Source organism: Cupressus sempervirens, chromosome 1 (genome assembly GCF_028749045.1).
Source record: "Cupressus sempervirens isolate cs-2001-9-10 chromosome 1, ASM2874904v1, whole genome shotgun sequence".
Taxonomy (NCBI): domain Eukaryota; kingdom Viridiplantae; phylum Streptophyta; class Pinopsida; order Cupressales; family Cupressaceae; genus Cupressus; species Cupressus sempervirens.
The window spans coordinates 287,134,393-287,155,898 of NC_143118.1; the positions used below are offsets into that span (position 1 = coordinate 287,134,393).

The 21,506-nt window shown below is 38.6% G+C and overlaps 1 protein-coding gene across 3 annotated transcripts in view; it reads left to right on the forward strand.

The window, feature by feature from the left end:
• Nucleotides 1–21,506, forward strand: part of LOC149577218 (protein DETOXIFICATION 46, chloroplastic-like) — a 236,674-nt gene that overhangs the window by 169,874 nt on the left and 45,294 nt on the right. For all 3 annotated transcript variants that reach the window (XM_089822725.1, XM_089822742.1, XM_089822733.1), the window contains exon 11: nucleotides 16,834–16,911. In XM_089822725.1, the coding sequence (XP_089678851.1) occupies nucleotides 16,834–16,911 (78 nt within the window). The remainder of the gene's footprint in view (nucleotides 1–16,833; nucleotides 16,912–21,506) is intronic.

Sequence of the window (21,506 nt, forward strand, 5' to 3'; positions counted from 1 at the left end):
AATGGGATCAACACTAACAACAATATTATGGGCATCAAATTCTTCGAAGTCTTCATTTGTAAGCTAAGGAGTAGGAATATCCAAGTCCGCTAACTTTGTTGTTTTCTTTAGTCTTGTGCCGGAGGAGATGCAAGTTGTAATCCACAAACACCAAGTTCTCTGCTTTTTTTGATTGCAACCTATTGTGCTTCACTGAATGGATGAAAGAATATGTGCTCCAATTTCTCTTTGAAGTGAATGAACTAGCAACCTATGAATACATGACATGTAAACAATTAAGAGAAAATTAACATTATGTAACTTGAATCTTAAAATTTCTAACAATTTATAAAGACAAAGGAAACTAATAACAATATTTTAAAAATAAATTTATTAAACTTACTTGTGATATCACTTTGAAATCTTTGGCCATGGAGGTACCACCAACTATGAGCATCCTTCCTAAACCGATGATGAAGAGCATCATTACTTAAATTTTTTGCATCCACAAATTGTATGAGCTCATCCGTAATCAAATCTCACATTTTATCATTAGGAAAGAGTCTTTCAAATGCTGCCTTGTATCATCGGACACTTCTATGTCTCTATAGGGTGGTAGCCTTCCTAGTAGATTAGTATATTGGGTGCTATAGTATTTAGCCGTCAGTGCATAGGCAAGCAAATGTAGAGGAGTGGTCATTTTGTTCCATCTTTCTATAAAAAATGTTTGCAATTGTTTGAAGGTCGTGTGAGGATCTTGTTCCTCTTCATTTACTATTTGCTTGATCTTCTCAAGCATTGAGTCTATGCCATCATAGATCTCTCCAAGGCAAGGCCTATCCATGCCTGTGTACCTAAGTATGATCATAATGGGTGCGGTGAGATTAATGAGATATTTCACACGTTCCCACCAATTTTCATGCAATATCCTCTTCCTTATTTTGGTTGCCTTCTTTGTAATGCTTTGCCTCCATATAGCCCAATTGTCGCTGGTTATTATATGGGTAAGTGCTTCTTTCACTTGCATAAGTCGTCTCAAGACAATTACATTTGATGCAAAACGTGTCTCAACAAACTGTAACATAAAATAGAGCAAAAACAATACAAATTGTTAGATACATATTTGATAAAAGAATACAAAAGAATACACATCATTACATAATAAAAAATCAGAAATTGTAAGATACTATTTTAAAAAAAATTAACTAACTTGAGTTCAAGTTTACTTACCTTCAACAACTCAAAATGTGAGAACATTTTGAATATCCCTTGAGTCATGTGGTGGTTTGTGATGAACATCTGAATGTCTTCAGCTTTTGCATACATATCCTTGATCCACTAAATACTCTTCCCAATCTTTTGTAGCATAAGATTAAATGAATGAATTGCACAATGTGTCCAAAAAATATGTTGGTATCTCTCTTCAACCAACAAACCAGCAACTCTACAATTCTTTGCGTTGTCCGTTATGACTTGGACAATGTTTCTTGCACCCACTTGTTTGATGGCCTCAATTAGGATATTAGCAATGAATGACCCATCTTTTACTTGCCTCAATCCATTGCTTTCAAAAACATTGCCCCTTTAGGGGACACCGCCAAAACATTGATCAATGGATGATTTTTAGCATCTTTCCACCCGTTTGAAACAATTGTTACCTTAGTCTCAATCCACGAATCCTTGATGGGCTTTAATTGCTCACTAATCAACTTGACCTCATTATCCAACAAGGTGGTTTGTATTCTCTCAAAACTGGAACTTGAATACCCTTTAGGTGCTTTATTAGCACTTCTCGACATCTGCTTGAAATATGGAGAGAAAACATGATTAAAAGACAGCCCATTTGTATACAAGCATCTTGCCGTATCAATGTCAACAATTTCCCTACTTTGATTTTGAAATACAGTTTCAAGTGGTCCTTTTCTTTAGCGTCGAATGGGTGCTGCATTTTGAGAATCAGGGGCAACTGAGGTAGTATAGAAGGGGCGATTTTCTATCACAATATCTGGGGTGGATTTCATTCCTTTTGTTCTTTTCTTATTCTTATTAACATAAATGACATTTTTTCTAAGTTCATCTTTCTCTTCATCTCGCTCATGCTCTTCAATATATTTTAATATTACTGAGTTTGGCATAGGTGCAATTTTTTTTCCAGGACACTTCTTCACTCCTCTACTATGGTATCCACACAAATGACCCACCACACGATAATATGAACTATTTCTTTCTACATCACAACCCCGACATTTCCAACGGAAGCCACCACCTTCTAGAAGAGGTTCTAGAATATCCACATACTTCCGCAAAGGAGAATTAGATGGGGGTTCTATTCTTTGTGGGGATATTGACATTGCCTATTGAGGAAGATGTAGATCCCTTTGAAGCTCCTTTTCCTATGATAAGAAATTGTGTACATATTTGACATATTGTTATTGAGAATAAAATTTTAGCCTTTATGAAACATTGAAACATAAGCAAAATAGAACAATAATTTACCTCTTCCTACCATTGTAAGCTTGCAAAGATGTAGCAATGAGACACAAACACTTCAATATAGCTAACATTCCAGTCTTCCAACTCCACCTTGCACAAACTCCTATTGCTCAATCACCTAATTGCTCACAGAATCACCTATTTGCACACCACAAATGATGTTAGAAGCTAAAATAACCTACTTACATTCACTTCTTAAGGAAATTGGAACTCAAAAAATATAAAATTTGTTATAAAAACCGACTTGAAAGTTGTCTGTCGGCGTAAATTTGCCCAAATTCGTCTCAAATTCGAGCTGGGCAGCCAAATTTGGTTAGGTTCAAATTTTGGACTGCGGGTTCGAACCAGCCCAGGAAAAATGGAACCTTGATTGAACCTGGGTCAAACCGAACTAGTATTTTGAACTGGTTTGAACTGAGGAAGGGTTCTTGGGCCAAAACAGTGAACCTGGGTAACAAAGACTGAAATCATATCACTGACATATAACCTCCAATTTACTGCAATCAACCAATTATTATCTGGAAGCATGCATAGTAACATCATGAAGTGATTGCAATGACCCAAACTCTCTCAAGTGGAAGTGGGAAATAATTGTACTATACCAAGAACACCTCCTATTGGCTGCACTGGAATCTGCAAGCGTTCAAAATCAAACTGCCCTGAGATTGAGGTCAACATAAATAATGTTAGAAAGCTAGGACTGCTGTAAATAATCTGAAATCTCATTGGATACATAGATCTCATGAATATGGGAGTAACATCAAACCCATCTCCTATGGTCAAATCTTCTCTACCATCAATCCTTAAACAACAATTGCTCATTCACTAGTCTAAATAAACCATCCTATTTGTCTGCAAATCAAAATTTGAACTCATAATCTGACTGGAGAGTGGACAATGATGCTAACATTCATTATAACAACTCCAAAGCTCTCTGAAAGATGAAGCATAGCATAAGGAAGAATGTTGTCTTGGACCAAGTCCAAAGGTAAAATGTTGAAGCTCCAAGCAATCTCCAAGTGGATATCTTTACTTCCTCGACAAAAGATATTGTACCAATTCCCCTGAACAAGAGAAAACCATAAAGTGAAATGACTGATATGCAACTAAAAAGCGAGCTCAAAACTGAAATCCAGATCTATTCTTTGCCAAGTAACACCTCCAAGATTGACCAGTCATTTAATGCTCCAGTCCTTACTTTAAATCTCTCTCCAATCCATTTGTAGATGAACCAATGGAATATCAAGATGGCTGGTAAGGTAATGAATGGCACTATCAATTTTTGAAATTTAGATCATCATCCCTCCAAAACTCATTCCAACCATCCCCAAAACTGGTTTTTGTCAACATGCACCTGATAATTTGCAGCAAATGAATTTGGAAACACTCCCATGGCTACTTAATGGCCACGACACATGAATATTCCTTAGTCATTATCTGGGAATTTTCTGTATCACACACCAAATAATATGGACCTCTAAAATTTAAAAATTGTTTCTCAGCAGCATAAATAAGATAAGGGCTTTGTAATGAACCTTCAACTATATCAGAAATTTTACATGCATGACATCTTTTCTTTTCAAGTAACATTGTCATATTATCCTTAGCCATTACATGTAGTACATCAACCTCCATAAATTCTTCCTTTTGAAAAGATAAGATTCTAGGTTGCCTTGCTTGATCAATGAGGTTGATTTTCTCTTTGATTTGTTGAAAATGCTGTTTTGTAGGGGTTTGTAGGGGCAGCTAATAAGTAAGTCTCCTTAGTTCCTTTCTTCGATTTATAACATAAACCTTGGGTCATGCATCTTCCACATTGTTGCAAATTAAGTCAGACATCTTATAGGTTGAATCTGTTGCCTCAATTTTGACATCACAAAATTGAGGCAACCCTACCCACTTTTTCACATGATTTCATTGTTGTTAACACTGAGTTTCAATGTTCAAAATAATGTATTATGAAGGCAATTTGTTATTTGTTGAATTGGTCCGAGTTTCACATCTTTTGAACATTGTTTTGGAAGTTTTTTGTCAAGACTTGATCATCTTGCTGGAATCACCATTGCCATTACACCAAAAGCTCGAGCTATCAGTGAACATCACAACAGCCAGAGACAAGGTTCCACAAGAGGCGATTAAGCACATGTCACAAATCCATCGGTCTATGTTGAATGGTATCTCCACCTAGAGGGGACAGAGGCACCAACCTTCCAACTCTTATTGCTTTTTAGAATGAGTTTTTCTTCTTCGACTGCAAGCATTGTATTTTTGGCAACCTTCAAGTCTTCGTTTTTCTTGTTTTTGTGTGTTGTTGGTAAATTCTATATGGTAGCCGACGAGTAGAATAGTATTCGAAAGGACGTTGTTGTCGGTAAATTCTATACTGTGGTCGACGGGTAAAATTGTATCCGAACGGGTGTGTGATTGTTGAGTCACCCCTTCAGAAAGGTATATGTACATCATCCGGAATAGACCTTGAAGGATCATTGGAGTTATTGTAATAAACATATTGCGTATATGAATAAAGTATTTGTTTTGTGTTATATTGTGCTATACTACATGTGTTAATTATCCTTTTACCTTGTACGGTAAACATTTGGCGCGTGACAATTCAGTCACCCCTTCGGGAAAGTATATGTACACCTTCCAGAAGGGACTTTGAATCATCATTGGAATCATTGTAATAAGCATATTGCGTATATGAATAAAGTATCTGCTCTGTGTTATATGTTATTGTACTACATGTGATAAGTATCCTTTTACCCTCTACGGTAAACATTTGGCGCCGTTGCTAGTCGAACTTGGAACGAAGGAAGTGTTAGGAAAATTAATGCCAAAGCTGCTTAACAAGGATAGGAATAAGATAAAAGATTAGGATGAAATACGCACAACACAAGAAATTTTAATTTTGGCACAACAGGCGGAGCACAGATAGAAGCTTCAGTGGATTGCTGACGGGCATTGAGGAGGTGAAGGAGCACAAATAGAGGGAGTGCACTCACCTAGCAGAACGAGGAGTGCCGAGGAATTGCTACAAGAGACTCAACAACAATTGAATTTGGTGGAAGAAACAAGGGAGAAGTTCCTTAACTTGTATGCACTGAGGGTAGAGTATCCGAACAGAAGGGAAGCAACTCGTAAGGTTCGAAGTGCCGAAGGAGCACGAGTGTGGAGTGTACTCTTCGTTCTTGATACACCCGATGAATGATTATAGGCAGAGAATTGAATGACTTCACTTGAGGAAGATCTTCTTTCACCAGGTAACACGGTTGTTGGAAGTAGGGCAATTGTCTGAAGCAGCGTAGTTGTGCAGAATAGTCTGGGTGCTCGGAACAATGCGGGTGCTTGGAACAATGCGGGTGCTTAGAACAATTCGGGTACTCAGAACAACACGGGTGTTCAGAACAGTGTGGGTACACATCAAGTACCACAGAATCAAAAGAAAGTAGCAATGGCAGGACCAAAGGATAATTGCCGAAGTTTAATGGTGATGGAACAACGAATCTGATCAGACATTACAAGACGTGTGAAACAATATGGACAACAAATGGTGTAACAGACAAGGATGATTGGGTTTGATGGTTTCTATCAACCCTGCGGGGTGTAGCAATTGATTGGTTTGCAGATGTGGATTCTCAGAAATTGACTACATGGGCAGATGTCAGGAAGTTCATAACAGAGCTCCGACTGCTAAGAGACAATAGCGAAATTGTAGTAGAAATATACAACACAAAGAAGGGAAAAAACGAAACGATCCGTGCCTATGCTAGACGGCAGAAAGAGTTGGTGGGGAAGATGGAGAGCGAATCGCCTAATGGATTGAAGAAATGATGGTTTGTTGAGGGGCTACGGTTGGCTCTGAAGAAGAAAATGAAGATTGTACCTCTAGCACCGTATGTAGATGCGTATAATCGGGTGATGGATCTGGAGAGTGAACAAAAAACAAGCAAGAAGAAGAAACATAAATCATCAGATTTAGACGATTCATCGTCCGAAAGTAGCAACAACGATGAAGAATCAAGCAAGAATGTTTGAGCATTACAAAAGGATATTCTACGGATGATGAAAGAATTCAAAATTTTTAAAAAGAATCCTGACTCGGTAAAGGGGGAATTGTGGTGTACGGACTATAAGGAGGAAGGCCACACAAAGACCCTGAAAAATAATTTTGTGATATCTGCCAGGTTGCGGGACATTCCATAAAGGAATGCCCGTTTAATATGAAGTCAAAAGGACACCAATAAGTCGTACTGACACAGGAACTGTCCACTGGAAATAACACAAACAATGATTCAACCTTGGAAGGATATCACAACAACAATTGGCACAGAAGGAGTGGTAATAATAATAACAATAATAACAATGGAGGCTGAAGTCGGATACATTATGATGTGAATGGACGACCAATGATATAGTGCCGTGTGTGGAACCTCTAGGGACACTTCATCAGAGATTGTAACATGAAGGAGACGCTGCAACTGTTATGCAGATGGTGTGGTCTAGGAGACCACAAAGATTCTAAATGCCAGAAGCAGGGAGTAAATTTGTTAAGCATCGAAACATGTGATGAGAAGATACTAGCCATTACAGGCGACTATGCTAAGAGGGCAAAGTACCTTGATGCAGAGGAAGAAAAGAAGAGGTTGCAGCAAGCACAAATGGAGTTGGAAAAATAGATGGAAATAGGGAAGTTGCAAGCAAAAAACATAGTCAATACCTGGAAGAGGAACTCGGCTAAACAAAACATAATAAGGCAGGTACTGCAAATAGAAGTTCCCATGAAATTAAATGACCTTACAATGCCTCACTTATGGACACCAATTTTGAATATGACACCACTTCCGAAAGCAATGGAGGAAACAGGAAAGGACGGTAGTGAAACAACTATAGCAGACCCAATGCTACTCACACTCACGATGGGAAGGCATCCGACAGTAGGTGAGATGGGCATCCTTGGAACAGTACTTACAGACACAATTGTGGATGGAGGGTTAGGCGTGAATGTGTTACCAGAGGATACATGGAAAATGTTGGGACAACCTACGTTGTGGCCACCTACATTTCAGTTACTCATGGTGGATCAACACGGAATCAAGTTGTTGGGAACCCTTATGGCACAACCGGTAACTATTGGAACGCAACCATTTTTATTAGATTTTGTGTTCAATCCATTGAAAAGAAAAGGGTATGATGCTATCCTTGGACGGGGTTGGTTGGTAAAAGCAAAAGTGAAACATGACTGGAAACGAAATACTCTATCCATTGAATGCGGAGGCAGAAGATCCATAATTGACCTGCACACACAGATGGTAGGTGAGGAGGTAGCGTCATTAGACATCGAAGGTGAAGGTGAAGGTGACGATGAAGGAAAGAAGAGAATGGAACTGGACGAAGGAGTATTAAGATTAGGAGGGGTGAATGATGACGACCTAGGCTCTGTAATGAATTTCCAAAAGAATATAGCGAAGTAAAGGAGGGAGAAGCACCTGTAGATGAAATGCTGACCCATACATTTAGTGAGGACAAACCTATAAATTATGAAAAGCCTAGTGTGAAAACAATGAACTTGGGAGATGAGGCTAATCTGAAAAATATTCTTGTAGGAGATGATTGGAATCCAGTCCTAAAGGCAGTAGCGTTCAAAATATTTATGGAGTACAAGGATGTCTTCGCCTGGACGTATAAAGACTTAAAAAGAGTGCCACTAGAGTTGTGCCCATTGGATACCGTTGATAGGTGCAGTTCCCATATGGAAGCGGTTGTACCGAATAAACAAAAATTATATTGCACGAGTCACGAAAGAGATCGATTGGATGTTGGAAGCAAGAATTATTTTTAGAGTACAAATGAGTGAGTGGGTATCACCGATTGTTATATCTTTGAAAAGAGACACCACACAGATAAGTATATTTGTAGACTTCTAATGCCTAAATGTAGTAACAATAAAAGATCCATTTCCGATACCATTCGCAGAAAGCATTTTGGAGGAAGTTGTGGGACATGAGATTTATTCATTCATGGATGGGTTCTCGGGATACAACCAGATATCCATTGTCGAAGAGGTCAGATAAAAAACAACATTTATTGTGGAAGATGGAGTATGCACCTACAATAGGATGCTGTTCGGACTATGCCATGCTTCGGCAACGTTTCAAAGAATTATCCTACACATATTTGATAAGATTTCTATCAGAAACTTTAAAGCATTTCTAGATGGTTGGTCAATTTTTAGCATAGAGGATAAACATATAACGATGCTCGAAGAATGCATGGAGAAGTGCAAATTGGCGAGATTGGCACTAAATCCGAAGAAGTGTAGGTTCATGGTATCACAGGGGAAGCCGCTAGGACACATAGTCTGCAAAGAAGGCTTGAAGACGGATCCGAACAAGGTTTGTGTAATTTTGGAGATGCCATCGTCGGTGGACGTATTTGAAGTAAAATCATTTCTTGGACACATTGGATATTATCGGAGGTTTATCAAAAATTTTGCGAAGATTTCCTACCCGCTGGACAAACTCATCTGCAAGGGCGAACCTTATAAATGGGAAGCAAAGCAGAATGAAGCTTTTGATGGAATGAAAACGAGGTTGGCCACGACATCGATTCTAGCCTATTCGAACTGGAATAAGGAATTTCATGTTCATGTAGATGCATCGAATTATGCCATTGGAGCAACACTGGCATAGACAGGTGACCACAGATTGGACCATTTGGTGTATTTTGCAAGTAGATTATTATCTAAGGCGGAGAAAAACTACAGTACGATGGAGCAAGAGGCACTAGGATGGTGTACATAGTATAAAAATTCAAACATTATTTGTTGGCGACACCATTTGTATTTGTATTCTATGTAGATCATCAGGCACTGCTATGTCTGGCAAATAAGCTGATTATTCAGGGAAGAATAAGTCGATGGTTATTATTACAGGAGTTCACATTCATGATTGTGGTACGACCAGGGAAAAGTCATGCAAGTGCAGACCACTTGTCAAGGATAAAATTTGGAGAGCCACTAGAGGGAATTAATGATGATTTTCCTGACGCGCAACTATTTCACGTTGCAGTACTATCGTCCTGCTACGCACGTATCGGGGAGTATCTATTGACGGGATAGTTTCCTAGTGAGATGCCACCAAATGAGAGAAGGAAATTGGTGCTAAGGAGCCAGACATTTCAGTTGGTCAACGGGTTGCTGTACAAAATGGGACCCGATCAGATTTTACGGCGATGCGTCTTGGAGGAGAAAATTCCCAAAGTATTGAAGGAAGTACATGAGGGACCAACAAGAGGACACATGGGGCCAAACACAACTGTGCAGAAGATACTTTTGGCAGGGTTATGGTGGCCAACCGTACACATTGACGCTAGAGAGTGGGTTGTTGCATGCAACACATGTCAGCGAGCTGGGAAACCATTAAAGAGGGACATCATGCCTCGAAACCCTTCGCACATGTAGGAGCTTTTTGAAAGATGGGGATTGGTCTTTGTCGGACCCCTGAAGGTAAGCAAAACTAGGTGCAGGTACATTGTGGTGGCGACGAAGTACTTGACCAGGTGGGTAGAGGCACATGCACTACCGGACAATTTTGCAGTGAGCAGAGTGAGATTAATCTATGAGAAAATCATAACTAGGTATGGGATTCCACTACAGTTGATAAGCGACTTGGAAAATCTGAGGGAGAGATTGTATAACTTGAATAAACTGGATGAACGACGACTGCAGGCACAATGGGTTACAAAAGTTACACAAAATAGGTGGAAGGCATGGCATGATAAGCATTTAAAATTAAATAAGTTTCAATTGGGCCAGTTAGTTTTGAAGTATAATGGGTGGAATGAGATTAGGCCAGGAAAGTTCAAAGTTAAATGGGTTAGACCATACAAGATACGAGAAGTTGGTGATAATGGGGCAATCAAATTATGAACGCTAGACGAAAAGAAAGTGCCTGATGCAATGAATGGGTCGAAGTTGAAGATCTATCACGAAAGAAATAATGTGCCCCTGCGGACGAACAATTGAGAATAAATAATGAATAGCAATGTATATATGTACAATAAGTGTAAAATGAAATCTTTTTAAGCTGATAAACGTAATAAGGAAATATGGATTCAAAGAGTACGGTCTTAGTCAAGAAACAGGAGAATATTAGTCAAAAGAATGATCTTCGAATCGTACGGCAAGAAAACCAAAAAAGGTCACCACTGTAAGATAGACACCATATGACCATCAGAAAAGGAGGAGATTATAATAGATGTCACAGAGAAAGATAACATTCAATTGAATAGTAAACAAAAAGTATTTGGGAGAGTAGTGAACATTTGGAAGACACTATACGTTTTTGTTTTTTATTACTATGGGAGAAGACACTTACAATCGTACGAACAGAGAAGACAAATACTGTATAGCTTGTACGAAAGTCACTAGGAGGGAGTCAATGTGTATGGACATAGAAGACAAATACGGAGCAAGATCATTAATAAAGACTGTACGGCCAAGCAGAGGAGTACAAATCTAGTTGAGACAATAGGGAGCAAACTGTATGATATAAGAGTAGTACAATTGTCGTATGAAAGTTTGTACGGCCTGGGAAGAGCACGACATGACCAACTATAAAAGGCAAACATTACCGTATGACCTTGATTAGCATAATTGTGGTGACCATATGGACTACTTGCGGAGGTAGTACGTTGAGTAGCCATACACTATACGGTATTGGCCGTACTATCGCACGGTAGAAGAAAGTTGTTATAAGAAGCAAAGACAGTGATAAGACAGAGTCACATTTGAAACCAAACATTTGGAGCAATAAAATTGTACAAGGCAAATAGGTTCTAAAAGCTTGTGGCATACGAACTCTTTCCATAGCAGAGGGGAATACCGTATCATCGTACGACCCTGCAATAAAGGGTATAGATGCAAGTTTAAAGTTACAACTTAGGGGAAGCAAATGGAAGAATAGTCGTAACAAACCTTGGAAGAGAAGCATTTCATCTGTACGACCACAATAGGTAGAGAGGTCCAAGCCGTATAGTCTTAGGAAGAGGAACAGTATGCTCGTACAACAGACAAAGCATTCAAGAGGAAGCAAGAGCTGTATGGATCCGTACGGACGCCAAAGGCAGGAAAAGGAACTTTGGAACAATATTGTACAGAGAGGTAACTGACCTAACAAAATTGTGTTTAGCAAAACGGCAAAAAAGGGGCAGTTATGCATTCAGCTGGCAAGAGAGCTTGGAAAAAGAGACTGGACGAAGATTCAACCATGAACAGGAATGTAAAAAATTTGCCATCAGGAGTCTGTGTAACAGGAGGAACTAGTACAAGACCAAGCAAAAAGAAAGTGAAGCAACCAACACAGTCAACGGTGATGGATATTCCCACAGCACAAAATGTTGCATTTGAAGGATTGAATGGTGCAAAATGCCGGAAGTGGTGGCGGGAGACACCTGATAACCATCTCGTGAAGACCAGGATTCAGAAAGCATAGGTGGAATGCATGATACAAATGCATGATAGGTTCTCTTGAACTAGTACGTTTTCTTATCTTGGTTGCAACTTGGTGGTATCATTCAAATCGGCTGACTTCACATGGGTATTCGGGATACTTGGCCATGCATAGGGGGGAAGGAAAATAGATAGCAAACTTAAAATGATGAGCTGGGAAGTAAAAATACAATTGATACAACTTGTATATGGGGATCTGACGCAGGCAGAACAAGAGGCCCTCACGGATATGTCGAGGGGTAGAGGGTTGAAGAAATCCAATGTGCAGGAAGGCCACTGATGCTGTTTGATGGATGTTGTGAAGAGTCACCTCACAGGCTCTAACCGCACCTTAGATATTTCATTTCCACATGTTGCAATGATGAACGAGATTCTGCATGGTAGTGTATATGATTGGGTTGCATTGTTGGCTGAATGGATATATGAATTCATGACATTATAATACAAGACATTCTACATGCCACATTATGCCATCGGCCTATTCTTGTAGGCAACAACGCGAATGATTCCCAACGATGCACTAGAGGCCAAACCGAGACCACTCGCATCAGGCAAACCCCTAATTATGCAATGGAGATATCTTGATACACTGAGCACAAAGACCATAGTTGAACAGAAATGACTGAGATTAGATGGAGGAAATACTGTTAGTGGTCGAGAGGAGACTTCTTCGGAGGAAAGTGGGATTGATGGGGAGGAGGAAGAGGACGAGGAGGTAGAGGTAATTACAACTACACCATTGAGATTCACTCGGCCTACACTTTTAGCGACGACACCCTTGACTCTTGTTGGTATACATGGCATTCTGGGTTTCGGCCAACTCAGGCAGCCAGTAGTAATGATGCTTCCTTCAGTTGCAACGTAGCTCGCCGCGAAGACGCAAGCTATCCTTGAGGCATTAGCAGAGGCACATCCGCCACCAACATAGATAGCCACTCTAGAGGTAACGATGGAGCCTACTTGTGAGGCTTTACCCAAGGCTGGGGATGAGGTATTTGTACTTGATGTAGAGATGGACACTGAGGTAGGAGTAATGGAGATATTGACAGGCGAGGGTTTGAGGGTACCGGGTGTCCAATTGGATGTAGTAGGTTCAGATGTAGTGGTTATAGTGGATACAACATTGTTAGCATCACCTGAGTGAGACAGAGAGAACAAAACCTAGAAGTTGAGCACGTACTTGAGTACATGGTTCCACCGTACCCCAACACCTCGAGTGGCATACCTGCAAACACCTACGCGAGAAGCAATTCCAGAGGAAGACCCTTTGCAGGCACATGTGGAGGAGCCGACACAGGATGAAGGACGACCACATAGCGCTGTTGAGTTGATGGCGGAAGCAATAGAGAGGGCTATGGGTGTGCCACATCATCTAGTACCACCGGAAGCAGTGATGAGAGAGGCATTCTTTGCTGATATAGCGGCTCTAGCGACTTGGGCTTGCCATGTAGTGGCCTTTGCAAGGATTCAAGCTTTGGACTCAGTAGTAAAGGAGCTGGAAGGAGTAGTATCCTTCATGAGATTGGGATGCTCGGCTGCCTTTACAGTCAGTTTTGAGGAACGGGGATGGCTAGATGTGGAGATTGCAGAGATGTGACAGGATTGGGCCACGACAAGAGGTCCTAGTATGGAGAGCCGAGTAGAGGCTTTGACTCAGGAGATAGTGGAGATATATAGGGAGGCATATTACACACTTCAGAGGAGCCAAGCAGATCAAGTAGCAGCTGAAAGGGCTCGGGAGGAGTTAGTTGCTAGGCTAGCCGTGGAGAGGGCAGCCTTGTTAGACAGATAGAGTCACTGACAGAAGTTAGCAATGGAGAAGGAACATATAGCAGTAGAGAGAAGGAGAAATAGCGGGGAGAGATTGCGGGGATGATGCAGTCAGCTTAGGAGCTTGGAGGCAAAAGCGGAATTGAAAGTTTGGAAGGAGCAAGTCTACAAGCTACGAGCCATGCTGAATGAACTGAGGGCGTGGATGGCCACTACGCTAGGGATGCATCCCTTTGCTTAGTATCTATACATTGATGTAATTAGTTGTTTATTTTGAGTTTGTTGTTTTGTCATTTGGGGACGACTTTACTTTTTAGGGGGATGATGTTGTCAGTAAATTCTATATGGTAGTCGATGGGTAGAATAGTATTCGAAAGGATGTGTGATGGTTGAGTCACCCCTTCGGGAAAGTATATGTACACTGTCCGGAAGGGACTTGGAATCATCATTGGAATCATTGTAATAAGCATATTGCGTATATGAATAAAGTATCTATTCTGTCTTATATCTTACTGTACTACATGCAATAAGTATCCTTTTACCTTGTACGGTAACATTGTGTTCTTTTTTTAGTCTGGTTTTTGCCCTATGATTGTAGCATTTGAATTCCACTCATTTCAAGCTATTTAAAGCCTTAAATGGAGTTGTCTATCAAAAGTTATTAAAGATTTAAGCTCCTACAAGTGCGGTTTTTTGATCCAACTGCATATCCTTGGTCTTTAATCAACAAAAGCGGGCTTTTTAATCACAGTTATGCAGAACAAAAATCACCATCTACATGTAATAACTACATTTACATCAAAGATTAAATCATGAGAACATTATACACATTGTAGTGGGGGTTTTATTTAGCATTGCATATCCTTATTTGTGCACATTTTAAGTTGTCACTATAGGTGTTATTAACTTTAGAGTATATTTACTTGTATTTAATAGAAAGTTTAAAAGTCATATGTAATTGAGACAAAACAGCGTATGTCAAGGTACCATTTTTTGGTCTCATTGCATATGATTTTAATAAAACACATAAGCCCATTGTAACTTATCATTTGGTTTTAAATGGTTATTGCATGAACATTTAAGTGCATTTGCTTATCCCAGCTTAAGGTGGCTAGTTTTGCCCCTTTTGCATATGTTTGTAAGTTTTAGCATCCGGAACATATGTAAATGTCTTCTAAAAGTGCATCTTAAGTGGTCAGGTGGCGATTTTTAAATCAAATGCATATGTAAGCCTCTTAAAAAGATGTGTTTTTACTCCTCCAAGGGAAGTTGCAATTTTATGTCCAAGTGAACGTGTTTTTGTAAAAAAATCCTGTCATTGATTCATCCCACTTGCACTTTAAACTTGAAAGAGTTAAAGGTGGTGATTTTTAGCCAAATTGCATATGTATATGCTTCCCAAAAATGCGTTTATGTTCCTCTATACCTGCGTTTGGGCTGAGTGGTGATTTTCTCATGAAATGCACATGTATTTGCATATAAAAAACACTTCTTTTACATCTTATGGCTGTGTTTTCCTGTGGAGAAGCTAGGGTGGTTATCTTTGAGATGTCATTGCATGGTCTTTTTTATATGTAAATGCTTTGAAAACTTGTGTTTACCCTTCTCAAGTTCTGGCCAGCGATTTTGGAGGGAAATACATATCTGTATTTACACAGAAATGCTTTCAAAGTCTGCATTTTGCATCAATAAACCCTAGGCTAGGATTGTTTGAAGATTGTATATGTATTTGCATCCAAGAAAGACGTTTTAATGTGCCTAAAGCTGCACTTTTGTTCGAAGAAGAAAGAGTGCCAATTTTATTACAATTTGCAGGCTTTCCTTTATATGCATTTTGACAAAAACGGCCCAACTAGGGTTTGTTTGGCCAAAAATGGCTCATGGAGGAAGAAGTTGTGCCTCCAATACTAGTGCTTTTGATCAAGGAGGAGATCTAGGGACAAAAATGTTGATTTCAGCTTGTTCATCAGACCATTTGACCAGTGGTACCGAAGATGCTCTGCTGCAGTCAACTTTGTAGAGACAGTTTTCCTTTTAGGCTCTGTTGCAGACTAATTTATGGAGGCAACTCTTTTTCGAGGTGCAGTAGAAAAATCTAACAATATTCTTCTGAGCAATTCTTACGTAAACTTCTTTTTCTGAAATAAACGAATAAGGAATTCTAGCAGACATTTCTGAGTTGTGTTTAAACATATTTTTGGCATTTTTTCATCAGTAATGTTCTGAGAAATAAATTGGAATTGAGCATCTTCTAGATTGTTTAAATATCTTTCCGAAAGAAGACATGATTGAAGTAATTAAAATAAGAATTACTAGAGGAAAGAAAAAGTATAAATGATATTCATTGGTTACAACTGCAATGAATCTGAACTCATTATTCTACTTGTATGAAATTGTTCGACATAATGTCTCTGCATATTCTGTGAAGCATTTCTGAATGTTTTGGATTGACTAAATACAAATTTCTTGAGAAAGTTAGCTTAAAGACTTAATCTGGCCGAGATTCCGATAGGGGATCTTACACATCCTTGGGGTTTTAGGACATTTTTGACAAAAATCTGTAGATCGCTGACTTCCCAATCTTTTGAGTCGTAACCTCCGATGATGAGACAAGTGATACACTTCACAGCATCAAGCGGTGCAAAATGAATAGCAATTAGACTAGACTTTAAATCAACCTACCTTACAAGACTAGTCTTCAAAATCTGCCTTCCTCACTAGAAAAATAAATTTCATCTTCTATTTGGCACTAGATCAATAGATTTCTTTTATCCTACATGTTTTCATCCTGAGTTTTCAGTGCCTTTATCTTAAATTTATATTTCAATTCACGTTTTGTTAAATGTTGCAATGTTCTCTGATTTCTAGCTATTAAGGGATTTTAGGTTTTTGAAATTGAACTTTTGAAGCATAGAATTGCACTATGCAGAGTTTTTGATGATAGGAACTTCAACATTTAGCCGTAAGATCTTGTAAGAAAATGATGTATTTATTTGACTTGAAATTAGAATGTCGATATTTGCATTAATTCTGAATAATTTTCTTTTTTTGCTAAATAAAAGTAATTTGGTGCTATATGGCAGATGCATAAAGTGATTGTTCCATTTTTTGTCGGTCTAATCATTTGTCCTCCTCGAAACAGCTTGGAAGGAAGCTTACTGGTATGCCATGTTCCATTTCTTAATATTAGACACTGGACAGTGCCAACTCCTTCTATGTCAAAACATAACAGAGATAATATAAGCAAATTGTTTATACACTCAATGGTAGAATCTTTCATGCTCTAGTGTATGTATCCCATGCTAATTCTTCATTTGTCTTTCTTTTCCATGATAACTGCATGCATTACTTTCGTACTACTATTGCAATATACTTGTAAACACGTGCTATTATTTTTGAACACTTGTGGAAAATAATAGGAGATTTTTAAAAACAATAGCACATATTTTCATATCTTGCCATCTTAGTGAATGCTTTCTATTAGTTTAACATTGGTATATGAGCATCCAAGATTATTCAAAGGTAACACTACTGGTGAATTTCCGTCTCTGCCAAAATTTGTCATCAGACACCTTTTCAAATTTTAATTGAGTTTTATTGTCCCTAAATTATGAGTACCCAATTTTTGCCCTAGGTTACAATTTTCTTTGTGAAAGCAAGTAGGGTTTAGAGATACATTTTACTTTGATCGAGAGCCTGCAATCAAGCTAGGAATCAATTATAATCATAATTCATACTCAGATTTCTCAAGTTAGAAATAAGCACATATTGAAAACGCAAATCAAATTAATGATTCAATAAGTTTCTTGAATCAATTTTGAGATGACTCAACCATATAAGTGTTAAGGTAGGGTGACTTAATTAGGTGCCACAGAAAACCCCTACACTAGGCCCAAGAGTGGATATACCATCCCTTCAGGCTTCATGTGGCCCATCCAACCATAGGAAATGTACCTAGTGTAGTGCCCTATTGTGACTTTTCACACAGCCTCCATTGCAAATGGGGAGCCCTACTTGAGTTGGTTTGCTTGGCTCCTTTTGGTTTTGGCTTAGTTACCCAATTCTTCCCCCAAACCTTTGAACCGGGTGAATTTCAAACCAGTCCTTAGTTCTGGTCCTGGTTTCCTTTTGGGTTCCACTTGGGTTCAAACCTAGACAAGTTGGTTCCTCCAAGCCAAACCTAGGTAGAACAATGGTTGAACCAGGGCAGACCTAGGCAGACCAAGTGCGAACCAGCTACAGTTCCACTGAGACAGATTTTTAAATTTAGTGTAGAAAATGATTATTACAGATTCTTAATAAAGATCTTTAACATTATAAAACAAAATTTGCTTAAGTTCAGATATTAACTACATCAAATTAAACTAGCACTCAATAGATCTTCCAGTGAAATCTTATATCCAATTGCTGATAATGACCCCTGCCCAATTAATTGGAAGCTTTCTATTGTCATAAATGATATTTTAAACATTAAACAATATCTTCAATAGGTGAAGGGACTTGCAAGATACTTATATAATATTTTTTATGTAGGGTGTTAATTACAAACTAACAAGCTCTATGTACAATGAAAAAATAATAAGGATTTGACAACTTAGAAAGCAGAAAGCCATTATTGCAGCTGATCCCATTGACATTGGCACTATTTGTGAATCAACTAATGCTTTTGATGATGAGAAGAAGATGAAGATTTAGATAATCCATTGGATGATTAAAACTTAGTATAAAGTTCTAATTGTTGAGATTGAAAGCAATGATACTTGGAATTGATATTATTTTAATATTTTGGTGTTGATAATAGATATGATTTTGTAATTACAAGTTTATAGTGTTTTTGTTGTTTTTATGATACTATGTTGCACTCAAATCTTAATTCATTCTTCTTGGCTGCATACATACATACATACATACATACATACATACATATATATATTTACATGTTTCTGTACTAACGAACCCAAACGAACCCAAACTGCATTTCAAACTTTTGTCATACTGCAAACCGGTTGTTTGAACCCGAACTCGAACAGGTAACTTAGGGTTTTGGTTTGTGGTAGTTGTTGTGTCAGCTTCTTAAGTTCCTCCTTGTGTTCCAATTGATAAGTGTTAAATTTGGCGAAGTCTAGAGTGAGGGGTAGTTCTATGCCTTTTCTAGTTTTAGAATTGAGTTCTTCAATTAAGAATTCTGAACTTTTGTAGAGTTAAAAGCCCCTTTGAAAAGGTAGAAAAGGGAACCTAATTTCAGTAAATCTGAAGGATTTCATGTCACCATTAAGGAAGAAGAATTGAAACCCTCCCCTCAGATGGCAATGTATGCCTTAAGCACAAGTCTGCAATATCAAGAAGAGTCATGGAATTTAAAGGAGACTTTCTAAGTCTACTGATATGTTTTCCTCATACTGAAATGAACCTGAGAGTGCTACATTCTGTGAGCACAGTCTGAGTCATGCATATGAGAGTTAAAATGGTTAAGGCAAGGCACTCATTGCAAAGTTTGAGATTCTCCAAAGAATTGCAAGAGAAATTGGAATCCAACTCCCAATGATGAGAAACTGAGTATTCAAGAAATTAAATGCTAAAACCAGAGGTATTGTTTTAAAATGCCAAAATATATTTCGAAGGCAGATAACAAGAAATTTGCATGAATTAAAAAAGAAAAAAAGCTGCCTTCTATATTCACAGGTGCTGGTTCTACTAGGTTGTGGATTTGTACTCGGATTCCTGAAATGACGTTGTTTTCAAAATCCAATGTAATCCTTCAAAATGTGTCACTGAAGATAAACAACAACTATCATCGTTGGTGAAGTAACATTCCAAGTTTAAAATACCATAGATGTAATAACCCTGTACTGATTATAACTTAATCAATCACCAAGTTCCTTACTAATCACTGATTTGGCATTTTGTCAAACACATTGCAAATGAATTCTCAATCCAAATATGCTAGCAAACCAAATATAACTCAATCTTGGAATTCCTTTTAGAATGAACAATTTGGTAGTTGTGATATGAATATCAGGATTTAACTGTGTGATTTTGAGTCAAACTCGATGACCCATATTTCATGAGTAGTGATTCAACATGAATCCATCTCTCATGAGAATAAATGGAACACTTAGCACTCATTGGATCTAGGTGATGCTCACAGGGGTGAAGCACCGGGACTTCCCGGGAGGTCACCCATCCCAGTACTACTCCAGCCTGAGCGCGCTTAACTACAGGTTTCTTCCATAGTTAAACCCAAAGCTTGCAACCCCATTTGCAAAACCTTCACCAAGTGTTGTGCCTTATGAACCATTCATTAGAAAGCCCCTTAAGTTCATCAATTGATATGTAGGAGATAATTTCCACAGCTAGTCAAATTGTGATATGAATATCAGGATTTAATTGTGTGATTTTGAGTCAAACTCGATGACCCATATTTCATGAGTAGTGATTCAACATGAATCCATCTCTCATGAGAATAAATGGAACACTTAGCACTCATTGGATCTAGGTGATGCTCACAGGAGAGATGGATTCATAAGTGTTCCATTTATTCTCATGAGAGATGGATTCATGTTGAATCACTACTCATGAAATATGGGTCATCGAGTTTGACTCAAAATCACACAGTTAAATCCTGATATTCATATCACAATTTGACTAGCTGTGGAAATTATCTCCTACTTATCAATTGATGAGCTTAAGGGGCTTTCTAATGAATGGTTCATAAGGCACAACACTTGGTGAAGGTTTTGCAAATGGGGTTGCAAGCTTTGGGTTTAACTATGGAGGAAACTCTGTAGTTAAGCGCGCTCAGGTTGGAGTAGTACTGGGATGGGTGACCTCCCGGGAAGTCCCGGTGCTTCACCCCTGTGAGCATCACCTAGATCCAATGAGTGCTAAGTGTTCCATTTATTCTCATGAGAGATGGATTCATGTTGAATCACTACTCATGAAATATGGGTCATCGAGTTTGACTCAAAATCACACAGTTAAATCCTGATATTCATATCACAATTTGACTAGCTGTGGAAATTATCTCCTACTTATCAATTTGGTAGTTTGCAATTAAAATTCAAAATGCAGTCAAGCTAAATGCTCACCGAAATTTCATTAAGTAATTTGCTCTTATTTCTCCAAGCTCAATTTTCATGCAATTATAATCAATTGAAACAGTCCCAACTGCAGTAATCTAATTCTACCCTTGCATTATAATGATAATGAAGAACCTGATCCGTAGTCAATATAATGGAATGAATTTGCAACATACAATGAAACATAGCCTTTGAGCCCAAGCTGCTACTTAATACACCATCCACAGGTCTAAACACAAATTGGCAGCCCAATTATGTAATGCCAAGTGGAGCTGGGCAACAAAAAAAACCGTAAATGGCAGTGTCCGCCTTTGGTTCAGCTCCCAATGTCAAAACACTGATACCAGAACAGATCACAGGTAATGTAAAGTATTTGCTATGCCTCCAGATCGCCACGTCAAGCCTGGTAATGTCAATGGCGATTTATATAAATGCCCAACAATGCAAAATAGAAGACCGGCTGCCTGTAGAACCCTCATGTGAGCCTTAGATACAAACACAGGTCTGCTGAAACTTACCAACTCCTTCACAGATACCAGGACAATCTTCAGCAATAATGAAAAAAAACTTCTCCTTAGCCATAGTATGAATAGTAGGAGAAATGGCCAATTCTATACCTTAGCACAATTGCCAATGCAATCTCAGAGCACAAACTCAGAATTTAGAAATGCCACAAA